This window comes from Neofelis nebulosa, chromosome 4, assembly GCF_028018385.1.
Source record: "Neofelis nebulosa isolate mNeoNeb1 chromosome 4, mNeoNeb1.pri, whole genome shotgun sequence".
NCBI classification, from domain to species: domain Eukaryota; kingdom Metazoa; phylum Chordata; class Mammalia; order Carnivora; family Felidae; genus Neofelis; species Neofelis nebulosa.
In genome coordinates this window covers 157,332,363-157,348,915 of record NC_080785.1, presented here as the reverse complement: position 1 = coordinate 157,348,915, position 16,553 = coordinate 157,332,363, and the positions used below count along the sequence as shown (strand labels likewise).

Sequence of the window (16,553 nt, the reverse complement as noted above, 5' to 3'; positions counted from 1 at the left end):
GGCTTTTAGGTTTTGAAATCTGAAAGTAAAACAGTGTTTTCCTGATACGGTCCATCGAGACTTGTTTGGTTTTTGTGCGGGATGCACAAGAGACCAGAGTTGTAAGCTCAGAAGGGGCTCGGGAATCCACCTGCCTGCTCACCAGGCCCAGGGGGAGCGGCCTCAGCTGGAACAGGCAGGCACCAACAATAGGTCTGAAGAAGGAGCCCAGGCTGTGGGGACTGAGGGGGCCAATGCATGGGGCACGGCCTGGGAACGAGGACACTGGGTTCCAACCCAGGGTCACGTGCACCTCCTGCCTGCTCTCAGACTTCGGGGAGGTCGGCAGGCCTCTCTGTGCCTCGGTTTCCTCTTCTGAAATGGGGGTTGGCACAGGTGTCTCTTAGAGCAGAAGAAAGAGCCAGAAGCTCCAATCGCGCCTGGCGTGGGACTGGACTCCCCACGGGGTCGTTCTGTGATCCTATCACCATCCTTCCTAAAATGTTTACCACGCGTCTCAGCCAGGAGCAGAGGCATCCTGTTTCAATAGAAAAGGTATCTTCTAAAATTTCTGCCTAAGTGAGAGGCTCTGCCTCGATATCTCCAAATTAAGAAACCTTTTTGAATTTCCCAAAAGAGGAACCTCAAAGATCAGGACAGTTGGAAGAAAATCAGATGGCCTCCAGCTCTTGGCATCCTTGGCGGGGTGGGGGGTGGGGGTGGGGCGCCTGGTGGGCACACCGTGCCCCCCCGTAGGCACAGGTGTCATCTGCCCCATCAGAAGGAAGGCGGGGGTGCTGCTCCTTTGTTAGTGTGACCTAAAAACCGTGCCTGGAGAATTTTAAATTACAGAGTCATCTCTTAATGGGTTTCTTCTTCTATCAGGATTCCTTCCATTTTTTTTTTTTTCTTCCCAAAGTGTGCAACTTGTATTAGAGATGTGTACTTTTATGTTATATAAGGAGGGGGGTGGAAAATGTGTCCAGGAAAGGACAGGCCTGTTCTCCCATAGCATTTTGCCAGCGCTGTGGGTCTTCTGGCCTGGTGGGAAGGCAGCATTAGCATGTGGCCTCCGCAGCCCCCATGCCAGATCACATCGCATCATTGCTGGCACCCTGATCCAGCTTCCTCCCCCCCCCCCACCATCCAGCCCAGGCCCCACATGACCACCGTGCACACCTGTCCTCCCTTGTGCCGTCTTGCGCTCTGAGCCCGTGCTTGCACCGGTCCAGCCCCCAGAGCAGCTACATAATAGTTAGTTCCCCTGGCCGCGCGCGCCAGGCCGGCATTTCCTCCTCCTCGGACGTATAATAGCAGCAACCGGATATTTTTAGACTGGCTTTGAAAAGTCGCAGTGTTCTGAGACCGCATACCAGACACATGAGGTCACTGCCCACCCCCCCACCCCCACACCAAAGCCTGGGCTGCACGGGGCTGGTGGGCCCTCACATCCCGAAGACTTTCCCTCTTGCGGTCCCCAGGACGCCAGCCCTGTTTCCTTAGAAATCCCACAGAGACTTGTCCCGAGTTCAAAAGGGGGACGGCTGTAGGCTCTTGGGCTGTGCGTGCACATTGTTGGTGAGCTTCTATAGCGGGGCCCCGACTACAGGGGCCGCAGCACAGAAAGAGGCCTGGTCCCCCGGGGAAGGAGCCCACACGGGCTCGGGCGTCGCTTCCCCATCTGCTCGTAGTTAGGCAGGAGGGCTTGCTCACCGAGTTTATTTTCGTTTGGCACAGGGGGAGGGCCCTGGCCCGTCCTCCGCTCCGATGCCACCCCGCGGGGTCTCGTAAGGGACGAAGGGAGGCAGCGGACCCACTGCCCGCTGATTTCCAGAGCAGAACTTGTGGAGTCTACAGGCTTTATTCCAAACAAACAAACAAAACACGATTCCAAGGCCGAACTTGGGGGGAGCGAGGGATTCAACCTAGAAAGACAGTTTGCTTCCTCACAGGACTCCACAGGCCTGCAGTGCATGTGGGGACCCTCAGGACGGGATGAAGGGCCCGCAGAGCCCTCGACCACCCAGCCTTGCAGACCCGTCATACCTCCCTCTGTATATAGCAGGGCTACCCGACAGTTCAGCCAGCTCTGGGGACATTTTTGGTTGTCGCCGATGCTGCTGGCCTCTGGCAGGTGGAGGCCAAGGACGCTGCTCAGGACCCAACAGCACACGGACGGTCCCACCGCTGAGAAGGATCCAGCCCCGAGGATCAGCAGTGCCGAGGCTGGGGACCCTGCGCTGGGTTCCACAGACACTTGGGAGAGCAGGCAGTCCCAGACCTGGTCCCAGGCTGTTGTCACCCAGCCACTGGGCTGGTAGTTCAGTCACACGTCAGGACCTGGTCATTCCCACTGGCTGAAGAGCCCATGTGTTTAACTCAGCTCTTCGAAGACTTTCAAAACCCAGCCAATGGACACGTCCTAAGGAAGCATTTGTGAAGACAAGAAGGGGCCCCTGTGGCCGCTGACTTGGGAAAGTGCCTCCTCAGACTGGGTTCTGCCTCCATGAGGCTGTGGGGAGCCCCCCAACCCCAAAAGTGCCCAGCCGCCACCCCTGCCCCGAGCAGAGCCCCCATTTCCAGTACTGGGCCAGGTTGCCTCCCTGGGGCACCTCCTTCATTGTTCTTCTCCTGCTGGGTGACTTGGCCTCAGGTCTTTCAGCAGGGCCCATTCTTGGGGTCTGGAGCCCCTGGGGCAGTGGGGCAGGAAGTTGCTTGTCCTGTGATCCCCATCTGCCAGGCACCTGACAGCCCGGTGCCGCTGTCCTGGTTCCGGGCTCTGCTGATTGGAGCCGTTCTCAAAGGAAGTGTCCCGGCAGACGCTTCTTCGTGGGGCCTTCACATCGCGACACCAGAAGCTCTGATTGGGGATCTGCTACATCCATTTCTCTGCAGAATGAAGCCTTTAAGAAAATCCTGCTTGCTCTCTGTGTGGGCACGTCTCCCGGTCCCTGAGTCCCCTGCGAGCCTCTCCACCTCTCCCTGCCCTGCCCTGCCCTCATCCCTCTGGCCCACCGGACCCTCACACACCTACACTCAGCCCCCAAACCCCTGCAGACCTTGACAGTGGCCTTGCCACTTCCTTCCCGCTGCCCTCCCACCTTCCCAGCCTTCCACACAGCTCAGCCTTCTCGAACTGGAACATTGTTGGCCTGACACCCTCCTTGTGGCCACCAGGCTTCCCTTTCTGTGTGTGAGTGGGGCATCACCCCACCCCATGTCACCCCTTCTTTGGCGCCTGGAGACACAAGGGCTTGGACAGCTGAGCGCCAGTCTCCATGACCAGTTCTGCCTTTCTCTCCTCATCTGCCCAGCCCCGTGGCCCCCACCTCTGCCAGTGTCTTTCTCCCTGAAAATAGGGAACACCCCCCCCCAGCACCTTCTTCTTCCCTGCCCTGCGTTCCCCCAAGGTTTTATCATATGTTCCCCCTGCCTGTTCACCCCTTGGGGCTGTTGGATACCTCATGGAAAGGGGGGCACCCCAAAAACCTGGGCAGGGTGTGTGCTTTGTCTTAATCTGGGTGGTGGACCCTTAGGAGGCTCCAGGGGGACCCCACTGAGTCACAGACTCCATGCACTATTCATACTTTCCTCTATGTATTGGAAATAAAGCCCTGATTCGTGCCACAATGAGAATGAACCCCAAAAGCATCATGCGGAGTGAGGGACACCAGACAAAAAAGCCACATAATGTATGCTCCCACCTAGGTGAAATGTCCTGAACAGGCAATTCCATAGAGGCAGAAAGCAGATTGATGGCTGTTGGGTGCTGGAGGAGGCAGGAGGGCGGGTGGGAAGTGAGTTCTAATGGGGATGGGGTCTCCTTTTGGGGTGATGGAAATGTTCTGGAATGAGACAGAGGTGACAGTTACACAACACGGGGAACGTACTAAATGCCACTGAATTGCTTATTTTAAAACGGTTAAGTTTATGTTATGCCAGGTTTACTCCAGTCAAAACGCTTGCCAGGGCGCGTGGGTGGCTCCGTCGGTTAAGTGACCGACTCTCGATTTTGGCTGACGGTTCATGAGTTCGAGCCCCAAGTCGGTCTCTGCGCTGACAGTGCGGAGCCTGCTCGGGGTTGCGTCTGTCTCCCCTTCCCCCTCCACTGTGTCTGCCTGCTCTCTCTCTCTCTCAAAAGAAATAAACTTCGAAAAAATTTGCCGTGAACTGGCTTGCCATCCCACAGAATTACAGAACCCCCTCCAGGACGGGACGTGTCTCCACATCTGCTTCCTCCTACCCAGCCTCATATTCTTCTGGAGCCCAGAGCCCATCTCAGCTCAGGGCCCAGCAACCTCCTTTCAGAAAGGGCCAAATAGTAAATATTTTCAGCTTTGCCGGCCCACAGGTCTCTCTCACGGCTACTCTGCTGTTAACGGTATAGAAGCAGCCATGAAAGATCCATAAATGAGCGGACCTGGCTATCCACCAATGAAACTTCATTTACAGACACGAAAATGTGAATAGAATTTTCATGTGTCAGGAAATAATATTCTTCTTGGGTTTTTTTTTTTTTTTTTTTTTTAATGACTTACAAATGTAAAAACCACTCTTGGCTCACAGGCAGTACAAAAATAAGCAGCGGACTGGATTTAGCCCACGGGCCAGAGTTCACCGTATGAACAATTGTAACTTTAAAAGGATGCCGCTGGGGCGCCTGGGTGGCGCGGTCGGTTAAGCATCCGACTTCGGCTCAGGTCACTATCTCGCGGTCCGTGAGTTCGAGCCCCGCGTCGGGCTCTGGGCTGACGGCTCGGAGCCTGGAGCCTGCTTCCGATTCTGTGTCTCCCTCTGTCTCTCTGCCCCTCCCCCGTTCATGCTCTGTCTCTCTCTGTCCCAAAAATAAATAAAAAACGTTGAAAAAAAAAATTTTTTAAAGAAAAAAAATAAAAAAATAAAAACAATATAAGGATGCCGCTGATTGGCCTTTTTCACGTCCGAGACTTAACACTTGCACCCCCCTCACCCAACCCAAACCCGGAGATAAAGCGTTAAGTATGGTGGAGCCCACCTGGGCCTCACACCTTCGGGTTCTCCAGTTCTCGGGCCGCCGGGTGACTTCAGCCAAATGAGCGTCCACGGCGCCCAGGGGGACCTCCGAGGCTCCAGGCCGAGGCGCGTGTAGACATTTCCTCCTCGTGATCTGAAAACCTGCTTCCGTTTTCCTCACAGGCTTTTGGGAATGCCAAAACAGCCCACAACAACAATTCCAGTCGATTTGGGAAATTCATCCAAGTCAACTACCTGGAGAGTGGCATCGTGAGAGGGTGAGTTGGTAGGCATCTAGCTGTGTACCAGCAGCCTTGGTCTGGGGTCCTGGGGCATCCCTGTAAGGAAGAGCCAGCCTGGGAGCGCACTGTTGACACTACGGCCGTGCAGACAGGTGTGGATCGTACGGAGACGCAAATGTGATTTTTTTTTTTTTTTTCTGAAGTCATTGATGTGAAGATCTGAACTGTGGGTCAGGGTGGGAAGTGTAGGTGCAGGAGGGGCGGGACCTCTGTCCCCCAGTCATGGAGCATGGGCCCCGGTGCCCAAGAAGCAAGTACGATGACCTGAAGGTGCTAGTCTGCCAAGAACTGGCAAGGACACGCCAAGCTATGTCTTGGTCTCGATGAGGTTTTGAATTTGGTGGCTCTGGAGATAACCACAGGCAAAGCTGATGCGGACCGCGGAGTTTGCCAAACGTGTGCCCCTTTAGCCAGGAGAAGACGGAAAAGACGTAATGCTGGGTAGCAAGTTGAAGCGGTTGTCCAGGGAAGTACTCAAGGGTGGGTAGATGGCTAGACGGGAGGGAGGGAGGAAGGGGAGATAGATTCATGGATTGATCCATGGGTGTGCGGGTAGATGGATAGATGGATAGATTCTTGGGTATGTGGGTGAATGGATAGATGCATAGATTCATGGGTGGGTGGATGGATTCATTGGATGGGCGATGGATGGATGGATGGATGGATGGATGGATGGATGGATGGATGCTTGGATGGATAGATTCATGGATTGGGGAGGTGGAGAGGTGGATAGGCTCATCGCTAGATGGATAAATTCATAGGTGGCCGAGTTCGTAGGTTGATGGATTCATGGATGGATGGATGGATCAGGTAGATGGGTGAGTGGGTAGGTGGTAACTGGGCTGTGAACTTGATTGCCTGGTGGAAGTTAAAACAGACCAGCATTTTGTGCCAAAAATGTGAGTTCTGGAGGCATGGTTACCTGAGCTATATGTGTAACGTTGAAATCGTGCTCATTTACACTCTGTGTAGCAGTTATGCTTATGAAAATATCTGGCAGTTGTGTGCAGCGAATTAACGTGATAAGGAATTATCTGTTTTGTCATAGTACTTAAGCCATGTCATTTAAGAATTCCATTCTGGGGGCGCCTGGGTGGCGCAGTCGGTTAAGCGTCCGACTTCAGCCAGGTCACGATCTCGCGGTCCGTGAGTTCGAGCCCCGCGTCAGGCTCTGGGCCGATGGCTCGGAGCCTGGAGCCTGTTTCCGATTCTGTGTCTCCCTCTCTCTCTGCCCCTCCCCCGTTCATGCTCTGTCTCTCTCTGTCCCAAAAAAAAAAAAAAAAAAAAAAAAATTAAAAAAAAAAGTTGAAAAAAAAAATTTAAAAAAAAAAAAAAAAGAATTCCATTCTGAAGGATTTCGTGTTTAAAAAGTATACATTCTGGGGGCGCCTGGGGGGCTCATGTCACGATCTCAGAGTTCATGGGTTTGCGCCCTGCGTCCGGCTCTGTGCTGATAGCTCGGAGCCTGGAGCCTGCTTCAGATTCTGTGTCCCCCTCTCTCTCTCTGCCCCACCCCTGCTCACACTCTGTTTCTCTGTGTCTCTCAAAAATGAATAAATGTTAAAAAAAAAATTTTTTTTTAAGTATATATTCTGAAAAAAAAAAAGCATTCTGGGTAGTTGCAGTTGGTTAAAACGTAATTGTGATTGAATACTACACAGTGTTTTGGGTATTTTTTACTATGCAAAGGTCTTATGGGCCAATAAAACTCTTTTTTTTAATTTTATTTTTGAGAGAGAGAGAGAGAGAGAGCAAGCAAGGGCAGGGCAGAGAGAGGGGGACGGACAGCGGATCCGAAGTGAGCTCTGCACTGACAGAGAGCCCAATGTGGGACTTGAACTCACGAACCGTGAGATCATGACCTGAGCCAAAGTTGGACGCTTCACTGACTGAGCCACACAGGCGCCCTTGCCAATAAAGCTCTCTCGAAGTTAAAAAAAAAAAAAAAAAAAAAAAAAAAAAAAAAGGCATCTTGGCACAATCCAAGGTTATTCAAAGGGATCCTCCCTGCTTCCACATTCTTTTTTTTTTAATTTTTTTTTAATGTTTATTTATTTTTGAGACAGAGAGAGACAGAGCATGAGCGGGGGAGGGACAGAGAGAGAGGGAGACACAGAATCCGAAGCAGGCTCCAGGCTCCGAGCCGTCAGCACGGAGCCTGACGCGGGGCTCGAACTCGTCAACCTCAAGATCGTGCCCCGAGCCAAAGTCGGATGCTCAACCGACTGAGCCCCCCAGGCGCCCCTCTGCTTCCACATACTGATGTGAGGGTCTACAGTGGCGGCAAATTTACACCCGTTCCAGGTGATGCTCTGAGCAGCGGGGTGAGAAGCCCCAGATGTTCGATGTGGGGAGAGCTAAGCAGCAGGACTAGAGGCCTAGAGAAGGCTCCGGCATTTCGGGAATGGAGAAGTCCTCAAGTGGCAGGGCCCGGGGATAGCGTCCAAATTATATAGGTTCTTCTGTCCCTCTAACCTGACTGATGATCGTTTCAAATGCCAGCTCGTTTTCAAGACACAAGCAGGAATGTTGTTTTCCCGAGTCCTTCAGCCTCTGGCTTCTTTCCTTTTTCCCACTGGCTCCAGGGGGCGGTGGTATGGGTGAGGGACCCCCCAGTAATGACACTTCTCTTCTGGCTCCTCAGCCCCCCCCCCACAGACCATCCAGTGGTCCCCCCGCCCAGCACTGCTGGGCCCCTCCACGGGCACCGCCACCCACCCACGTTGCAGGGCAACTGACCAGCCAGAGATGCCCAGAATTATACCTTGTCTACAGTCCTGGGGGCTCCGTCAGGGGACCAGAGACGCCAGAAGGCTGCCTCATGTTTTCCTGGGTCCCGGACTGGCTCTGCAGCCGTGGGCCAGACACTAGAGCCCTTGCTCCCAGCTCACTCCTCTGTGTGGCCTGTGTTTGGTGTCCTGGGGCCGCCTTAACAAAGTGCCACGAACCGGGGGCTCAGAAAAACAGGAGTCTGTTGTCTCCTAGCCCTGAAGATACAGAAATCAAGACGTAGGCAGGACAGCGCTCCCTCCGGAGGCCACGGGAGAGGGTTCTTCATACCCCTCTTGCAGCTTCTGGTGACCCCAGGCCTGCCTTGGCTTGTGGCCACATTACCCCAATCTCTGCTTCCACGTGGCATCACGTGGCCTTCTCCTCTGTGTCTCTCGGTGATTCTCTTCTACCTTTCAGGACATTTGTCCTTGGATTCAGGGTTCACCCTGATCATGGAGGATGATCGTATCTCCAGATCCTTCCCTTAATTGCATCTCCAAAGACCCTTTTTCCAAATAAGGTGACATTCACAGGACATTCAATGTCCACTTGGACATTGCTTCTGGGGGCCACCGTTCGCGACCCAGTACGCCAGCAAGGGCTGGCCCTCCGCTAACTGGTACAGCCTGCTCTTCCTGCCACAGCCTCCCGTCAAGCTCAGGGCCAGAGGCCTCGGTGGCAGGATCTTAGAGACCAACTTCTGAAAGTCATATGTGTGGCCTCAGATTCAGGAGAGGAAGTCCCACCTCGGCCCATGACCATGGCCTGCCCACGCTCCAAGGAGGAGGTGCACTTCCTGTCCGGGGAGTGGCCATGGCCAGCTGGAGAAGAGCAGGCCCAGACCCGGTTCTGCTTTTGGGGAGGTGACACTTCTCAGTGCCATTTCCTATGGAGGCTAAGGGTCAGGGACAGTCCAAGGCTTCTTCCAGTTCCCCAATCTGCAAGGCCTCTTCCTGTGGGTTCAGTGGCTCCGTGTCGGGGGATCGCTGGCCCCCTACAAACCCGCCATAGGGGCCTGGGGCCTCAAAAATGATCAGGAAAGGGAAGGGGCTGTCATCGTCAAATGACAACTCAGTGCCAGTGAAGGGTCACTGTCCTCTCCTTACGCTGACACAGCACAGGGAATTGGCCACAGGGGTAGATTCAAACAGGAGTCTGATTCTAGAACCAGATGCAGCCTCCCTCCCCAGGAGAACAAACCGCCGATAACTAAAATAGTTACTAGCTGGGGCAAGAAATAGAAAAAACATGGGCTTGAAAGAAGAGAGGACACAGGCTGAGCCCGTGGAACCCCACCCGTGCATGTTTTGTGTGCATGTGTCCCAGGCAAGGCTGCAGACAGAAGACTGTTGTCCTGAAGAGAGAGGCAGGTGGCCTCCAGAAAGCCCTGGATCAGAGGCCCGGTGCTGCCCCCCCCCCCCCACCCTGCCACCCCTCGGCCACCAGCTGCCTCTCCTGTAAAACACAGTGGGCTCCGGGGCTCCTAGGTGTCTCAGTCGGTTGAGCATCGGACTTCAGCTCCGGTCATGATCTCACAGTTCGTGAGTTCGAGCCCCGCGTCAGGCTCTGTGCCGACAGCTCGGACCCTGGAGCCTGCTTCCGATTCTGTGTCTCCTTCTCTCTCCGCCCTTCCGCTGCTCATGCTCTATCTCTGTTTCTCTTTAAAAAAAAAAATAAATAAATAAAACATTAAAAAAAAAAAAAGAAAATTAAAAACACAAGAGGCTCAAACAAGGGTTGCCTGCATAGCCCTCCAGCTCCCACCCGTGGTGATGGTGGAACCCGTGAAAGACCAGCCCCTCTGGCCCCAGACAGTGTGCAGGGAGCAGGGCCAATGCAGGCTTGGGTCCCCTCCAGGCCACTTCCCTCCTGTGGAGTCCCAGGCAACATGTGGCCTCTTCAGTTTTTAGTACCTCATCTATCAGTGGAAGCCACAGTGCCCGCCCCCAGGGCGGAAGGATTCAGGGCACCTAATCCTTGCAAACCAGTGCTTAGAAAGTAGTAGACACTGGGGTTTGTGGGTGGCTCAGTCAGTTGAGCGTCTGACTTCGGCTCAGGTCACGATCTCACGGTTCATGAGTTCGAGCCCCGCATCAGGCTTTTCGCTGACAGCTCAGAGCCTGCTTGGAATTCTCTCTCTCCTCTCTCTCTCTGCCTCTCCCCCCACTCGCGCCTGCACTTTCTCTGTCTCCTCGAAATAAGTAAATAAATGAACAGAAAAGAAAGATGCTGAAGGAAAATTCGCCATTACTGCTGTCAGCATTCAGAGTATGGCAGCAGAGGTCCCTGGCCCCTGCCCTAGGGCCACACAGCAAACATTCAAAGGTCCCTCGGCTGATGAACAGGCCGACGCAATGTGGCGGGTCCAGCCATAAGAAGGAATGGAGTGCTGGTACATGCCCCCATGTGGCTGAATCCTAGAATCGTTGGGCCGAGGTGACAAGGCAGACACAGTACATATACCAAGTGCTCGTATTTCTTTCAGATTCTAGAAAATGCAAACTAATCTATAGCGGAGCCGATCGGTGGCTGTTTCGGGGTGGGGTGGGAGGCAGGGAGGGATGACCAAGGCCCAGGAAGCTTGGTCATGGTGGCGGGCACACAGGTGTCACCACCAGTCACCAGTTCACACGCTTTTAGCTTGTCGTACATCAGGGACCGCTGGTAAAGCTCTCGAAAGAAAATGTGTAGATTATGGAAGGATCCAGTCAAAAATCACCCGGTTGAAGCACGCGCAGTCTGTATCGGTAATAAAGCTGTAGAAAAAGTAGAAAACGAACCTGTTAGCATCTTATGGTTAGATTTTTTTTTTTTCGGAGGGGAGGGGCGGAGAGAGAATCTCTCTTTTTTTAATGTTTAAGAGAGAGCACACGCATGTGTGCACACACAAGGAAGAAAGGGGCGGAGAGAGAGAGAATCCCAAGCAGGCTCCACGCTCAGTGCAGAGCCCAATGAGGGGCTCCACCCCACAACCCTGGGATCACGACCTGACAAGAGTCAGACACCTGAGCCATCCGGGCGCCCATAGGCTGATCGTATTTCTAGAGGTGATTTAGGTGCCCATGGTTTACCTTGGGTCAAAGGAAGTTAGTCCACAGCTGGCATCCTGATGGTGTAACAGACGACACCCGTTCCTTCCAGAAAAGCGTATCAAAAGGTAACATTTTCTCCCTTCATTTTTTTTTTTTTTTTTTTCCTTTTAACGACAGGGCTGTGGTGGAAAAATACCTGCTGGAAAAGTCTCGCCTCGTCTCTCAAGAGAAGGACGAGAGGTAAGAGGAAATTTTCTCAGTGACCCGCCGTATCTGCCTTCTTCCCGCACAAAGGAGAGAAGCAGGTGGCTTGGCCCCACGGGAGGCAGCGGCCCGTCCCCCTGGAGTGAGCTGCTCTGTGGCCGCGAGCTTTGCACTCCTTTCTCCTGAAAGCCACCTTTTGCCCTTATTTTTGTGCGTTCTCCGGGCTTTTCCCCAGAGTAACGCCCCCGCCCCCCAGCCCCAGAAACGTAGTCACTGGCAAAGCTCACAGCTTCATTTTCTTCTCAAGACGTAACGGGAATCGACGTATTGTCTCAAATTTGTACGTATTCGAGGCGCCCTCCTCCCCATAAACGGTATTAGTAGCGGCTTAAAGCGTAACTGCTGCTTGGCCCCCCAAAACGCATTTTTCCTCCCCATTCGGACCCACAGGAACTACCACGTGTTTTATTACTTGTTACTTGGGGTCAGCGAGGAAGAGCGTCAAGAATTTCAGCTCAAGCAGCCTGAAGATTATTTCTACCTCAACCAGGTAAACAGCCCCGAGCCCCGGCCACAAACGCTGCCTCTGTTCCCCACGGGCTGTTTACGCGCCACCGGGCGGTCAGAGGCTGTCTGCCTGGGCCTCGCTGGGCCTCCGAGCAGACTCCGAGGCGGCCCAGAGGGAGGCGGCATAAAGGGGCCCATTCATCCCCCGTGTCCCGAGCCCTGCCCCCTCGGTTCCAGCCAAAATCCTTCTTGCACGCCACCCTCACCGGCCCAGAAATACCCAGCGTGCCACTGACTGTTTTCCAGCATAACTTGAAGATCGAAGATGGAGAAGACCTGAAGCATGACTTTGAAAGACTCAAGCAGGCCATGGAGATGGTGGGCTTCCTCCCTGCCACCAAGAAGCAGTAAGTGGGCGGGCCGGCCGGCGGACACCCCCCACCCCCCCCACCCCCCCCCCCGCCCCTTACCGGGCACTTTCTGAGAGCTGACTGATGGCCCAGCAGGAACTAAGGCACTAAGGAGGGCTGCCTGGTGATGATGAGCACAGGAGGAGAGGGGCTCGCTCATCATTAGTCGTTGGGAGACACAAGACCACGCAGATGTGCTTAACGCTTAAACGTGGTTAAGGTCCTGAATGTTCCCTGCCGTGTATTTTTACCACAATTAAAAATTTTTTTTGATTGTTTTTGGAAGCCACACGGGGCCTTCTCCACACCTGCCCGATGGCCAGACCCAGCGGGAGCACTTGCACGCTTCTGGAAGGGCACACGTCAGGCCAGCCACTTTGGAAAAGGGTTTGCAGGCCCTATCAGAGCTGTGTGTGCACAACTAAATGTGCACGTGTGCTCAAAGACACGCACACGACAGCCTCGTTATTAACAGCCGAAAAGATTGAATTCCAACCCCCCCCCGCCACACACACACACACACACACACACACACACACACAAATGCCCACCAGCAGGAGATTAAATAAACAGCTATATATGGTGCAGGGGTTGGCAAACTTTCCGTCAAGGGTCAGATAGTAAAATTTTCCATTTTGAGGGCCAGACGGTCCCTGTTACACGTTCTTCTCTGCGTTGTGTTTAGCTTCTTAACCATACTCTTAAAAACTTAACCATTCTTAGCTCAGAGGCCGGACGATAACGGACCGTAGATTGCGGACCTCCAGACTCCAGACACAGCAGTGGTCTTCTCCCAGGGCGCCGTATCTGGAGACATTTTTGGTTATTGCACTGTGTAGGGGTGGGGGAGGAGGGACAATGCTGTACCAGCATCTTGTAGGCGGAGGCACCCCGCGGTGCAGGGGACAGCCCTCCGCAGCCAAGAATGATGTGGTCGCGCACATCAGCAGTGCCAAGGCTGAGATGCTAAGAATGTACAAGCCAGATCTATACGCGGTAACATGCGTTGTCCCCCCCTTCCCCCCCCCCCACCACAGTGTTCCAGTGACAGGCCGGATACAAGTACATATCCGTTCACGGACGGAACGTCCGTTCCGTTCATGTCATGTCCGTGACATCCAGTTCACGGACAGCGTTCGCTACGAGGACAGCAGTTCCTCTGCAGGGCCTGGGGTGGGTTCCAGTGCCTGGAATATTCTGTTTCTTGCTCTGAGTGCTAGTTACAGGGCTGCGTATATTTTGCGACAGTTCATCAAGCTCTGCGCTTGAGAGTTGTTTGCTTTCTTTGCCTGTTCTTTATGCATGGTGATGTAGTTTTTGGAGTTTTTTTTTTTTTTTTCATGCATGTTAGGCCTCCATACAAAAAGTTTGTAACCAACCCCCCCCCCCCACGGGGGGGGGGGGGGGGAGGTGTGCCATCTGCCTCCGAAGTCACGTACATTCCACAAAGGGTCCCTGACCATGAGATTGGACGTGTTTTGTTTTTTTTTTAAACTTCGTATATTCTGACCAGACCTGGCTGGTTTTACGAATTCAGCCCAATTGGCTGGAAGCTTCTGTCGTCTTACGACTCTGGAGATGTCCCCAACCCAGGCTCCTTTGCTCCCCCAGGATTTTTTCCGTCCTCTCTGCCATCCTGTACCTGGGCAATGTCACGTACAAGAAGAGAGCCACGGGCCGAGACGAAGGTCTGGAGGTCGGGCCCCCCGAGGTGCTGGACACGCTGTCACAGCTCCTGAAGGTACTGCTTGCTGGGCTCGGCCGTGGTGGCTGCGCTTCTGTGAGCCAGGGCTTGTCCGCCTGCTTCCTCCCCGCCATCTGTACAAAGCCTCTTCCTCGTTTCTGTTTTTCTCTCTCTCTCTTTAAGTGAAGTATCACGTTAGTTTCAGGTTGCAACATAATGATCCGCTATTTGTATGTATTGCAAAATGATTACCACAATAAGTCTCGTTAACATCTGTCACCACACATCATTACAGTTTGGGGGGTTTTTTTGGTGTGTGTTTTGCTTTTTTTTTTTTTTTTTTTTTTTTTTTTAAATTTTTTTTCAACGTTTTCTATTTATTTTTGGGACAGAGAGAGACAGAGCATGAACGGGGGAGGGGCAGAGAGAGAGGGAGACACAGAATCGGAAACAGGCTCCAGGCTCCGAGCCATCAGCCCAGAGCCCGACGCGGGGCTCGAAGTCACGGACCGCGAGATCGTGACCCGGCTGAAGTCGGACGCTCAACCGACTGCGCCACCCAGGCGCCCGATTTTGTTTTTTTTTTTAGATTCCACATACAAGTGAGATCATACGGTACTCATTTTGCTCTGTGTGATTTATTTCACTCAGCGTAATGCCCTCAAGGGCATCCCTTCTTTATTTTTAAAGGACTGCCTCCTGGGCATGGCTGCCTCCCCCCTCAGCCCCCCTTGTGAAAGGCCCTTTAAAGCCATACTTTGATCAGCAAGGTCGTTTTCTCATTGGACCTGCCGGTCCCTTATCCACCGGCACTCAACCCCCCGCCTCTAGCTTGTGGAGGGGGCTGCTGTCCTCTGGAGGGAACAGACCAGGAGCCCACGCCTTCCAGCGACATCTATAAATGCAGGTTGGCAGGCTGCACACGGGCCCGCAGTGACACCTGGGCCCGTGTGACCATACTCCCAGGGCCATCGAGCCTGTGGGTGTAACGGTTCTGAAACCCAGCGAGCATAGCACACAGCACAGGGTGGGCGTAGGCACGCTTTCGGTACAGCTGCTGGGGGTCCTTCTCTCACCTTCCTCGGTGACAGGAGGACCTGCCCAACAAGCCCTCTATCCCCCGTCCCTTTCTCTCCCTCCTGGACTTCGAAACAGGTGAAGCGAGAAATCCTGGTGGAGGTTCTGACCAAAAGAAAAACCGTGACGGCCAATGACAAACTCATCCTTCCCTACAGTCTCAGCGAGGTGAGCGCCACCCTGGGCTCTCACGGGGCACCAGGCCCCAAACCATGACTTAGGGTGGGGGCTTTGGAAACAGCCAGCCTGGATAGTCTTTTTCCGATGTTTAAAGTGGCAGAGGAGGTGGCTCCGTTGGTTGAGCATCTGCCTCTCGACTTCAGCTCAAGTTACGGTCCTGGGGTCTTGGGATCGAGCCCCGCATCAGCCTTCGCGCTGACGATGGAGCCTGCTTGAGATTCCCTCTCTCTCTCTCTCTCTCTCTCTCCCTCCCTCTGCCCCTCCCCCCTGCTTGCACACATGGTCTCCTTCTCTCTCTCTAAAATTTTTTGAATGTTTTTATTTATTTTTGAAAGAGTGAGAGAGAGCATGACCACAGGAGGGGCAGAGAGAGAGGGAGACACACGATCTGAAGCACGTGTTTGTCTTGGTGTTCCCATGCTGGTTTTCACTAGCAGAGGACGGCCACCTGCAGCCCGCAGGCCAAATCCAGCCCACCGCCTGCTTTTGTAAATAAAGTTTCAGGGGCACACAGCCGCACCCATTTGTTTCGGTGCTGCTTTCCTACTGCACGGGCCGCGCTGGGCCATCACAACACAGACCGTCTGGCCCTCCTATCGGAAACTGCTGACCTTCTAGCCAGCATTTAAGATAGTTGACCCCCCCACCCCCAGGCTAGAGCATGACTTTTACAACCATTACATGGGTCCCTAAATCTTGATAAGGCACCTCTCTCTCTGGCCTTTGCCCCAGCCAAGATATCTTCCCGGCAATGTGTTTTTCTTGCATTTTTACATGTCAAGAGCGATGGGACCTGCCGCTTGGATGGCCGCAGGAAAGTACCTAGCCACTGGGGGGATTTTTAGTTGGTGGTGGAGGCCACGTGGGCATCTTAAACAGGCACCGTGGACATTCTGAGCCCCCACGGGCAAAGGTACCCTGCGATGTTATGTGAAAGTTGCTACAGGACACCCGAGACCCCAGCGGCGCCGCTAGCCCTTAGGGGCTCAACGCCAAGGGCAAGGTGCCAGGCGTGGGCCTCGTGGCCCCATTTCCACAACCACCCAGGAAAGCCATGTGTTGTACATCTTGATTGCAGCCAGGTACATCTGTCGCAACTTAGATGTGAGTACATACAGAGAAGGAATTTCTTATTTCTCGTATGCAAATTAGACCTCAATAAACCTTTTTTTTTTTTTTAATGTTTTACTTATTTTTAAGACAGAGAGAGACAGAGCATGAGTGGGGATGGGGCAGAGAGAGAGGGAGACACAGAATCCGAAGCAGGCTCCAGGCTCCAAGCGGTCAGCACAGAGCCCGACGCGGGGCTCGAACTCACAAACTGTGAGATCATGACCTGAGCCGCAGTCCGACGCTCAACCGACGGAGCCACCCGGGCGCCCCTTTTTTTTTTTTTTTTAATTTAAAAGGCATT

General features: G+C 53.6%; 1 protein-coding gene across 9 annotated transcripts in view; it reads left to right on the top strand.

Moving 5' to 3' along the window:
• Positions 1-16,553, top strand: part of MYO9B (myosin IXB) — a 92,553-nt gene that overhangs the window by 43,105 nt on the left and 32,895 nt on the right. For all 9 annotated transcript variants that reach the window (XR_009261042.1, XM_058727543.1, XM_058727541.1 and 6 more), the window contains exons 3-8: positions 5,155-5,249; positions 11,255-11,317; positions 11,732-11,831; positions 12,095-12,195; positions 13,810-13,939; positions 15,038-15,127. Coding sequence is in view for 8 of the 9 variants with exons in the window: in XM_058727543.1 (XP_058583526.1) it covers positions 5,155-5,249; positions 11,255-11,317; positions 11,732-11,831; positions 12,095-12,195; positions 13,810-13,939; positions 15,038-15,127 (579 nt within the window). In the remaining variant the exon portion in view is untranslated. The remainder of the gene's footprint in view (positions 1-5,154; positions 5,250-11,254; positions 11,318-11,731; positions 11,832-12,094; positions 12,196-13,809; positions 13,940-15,037; positions 15,128-16,553) is intronic.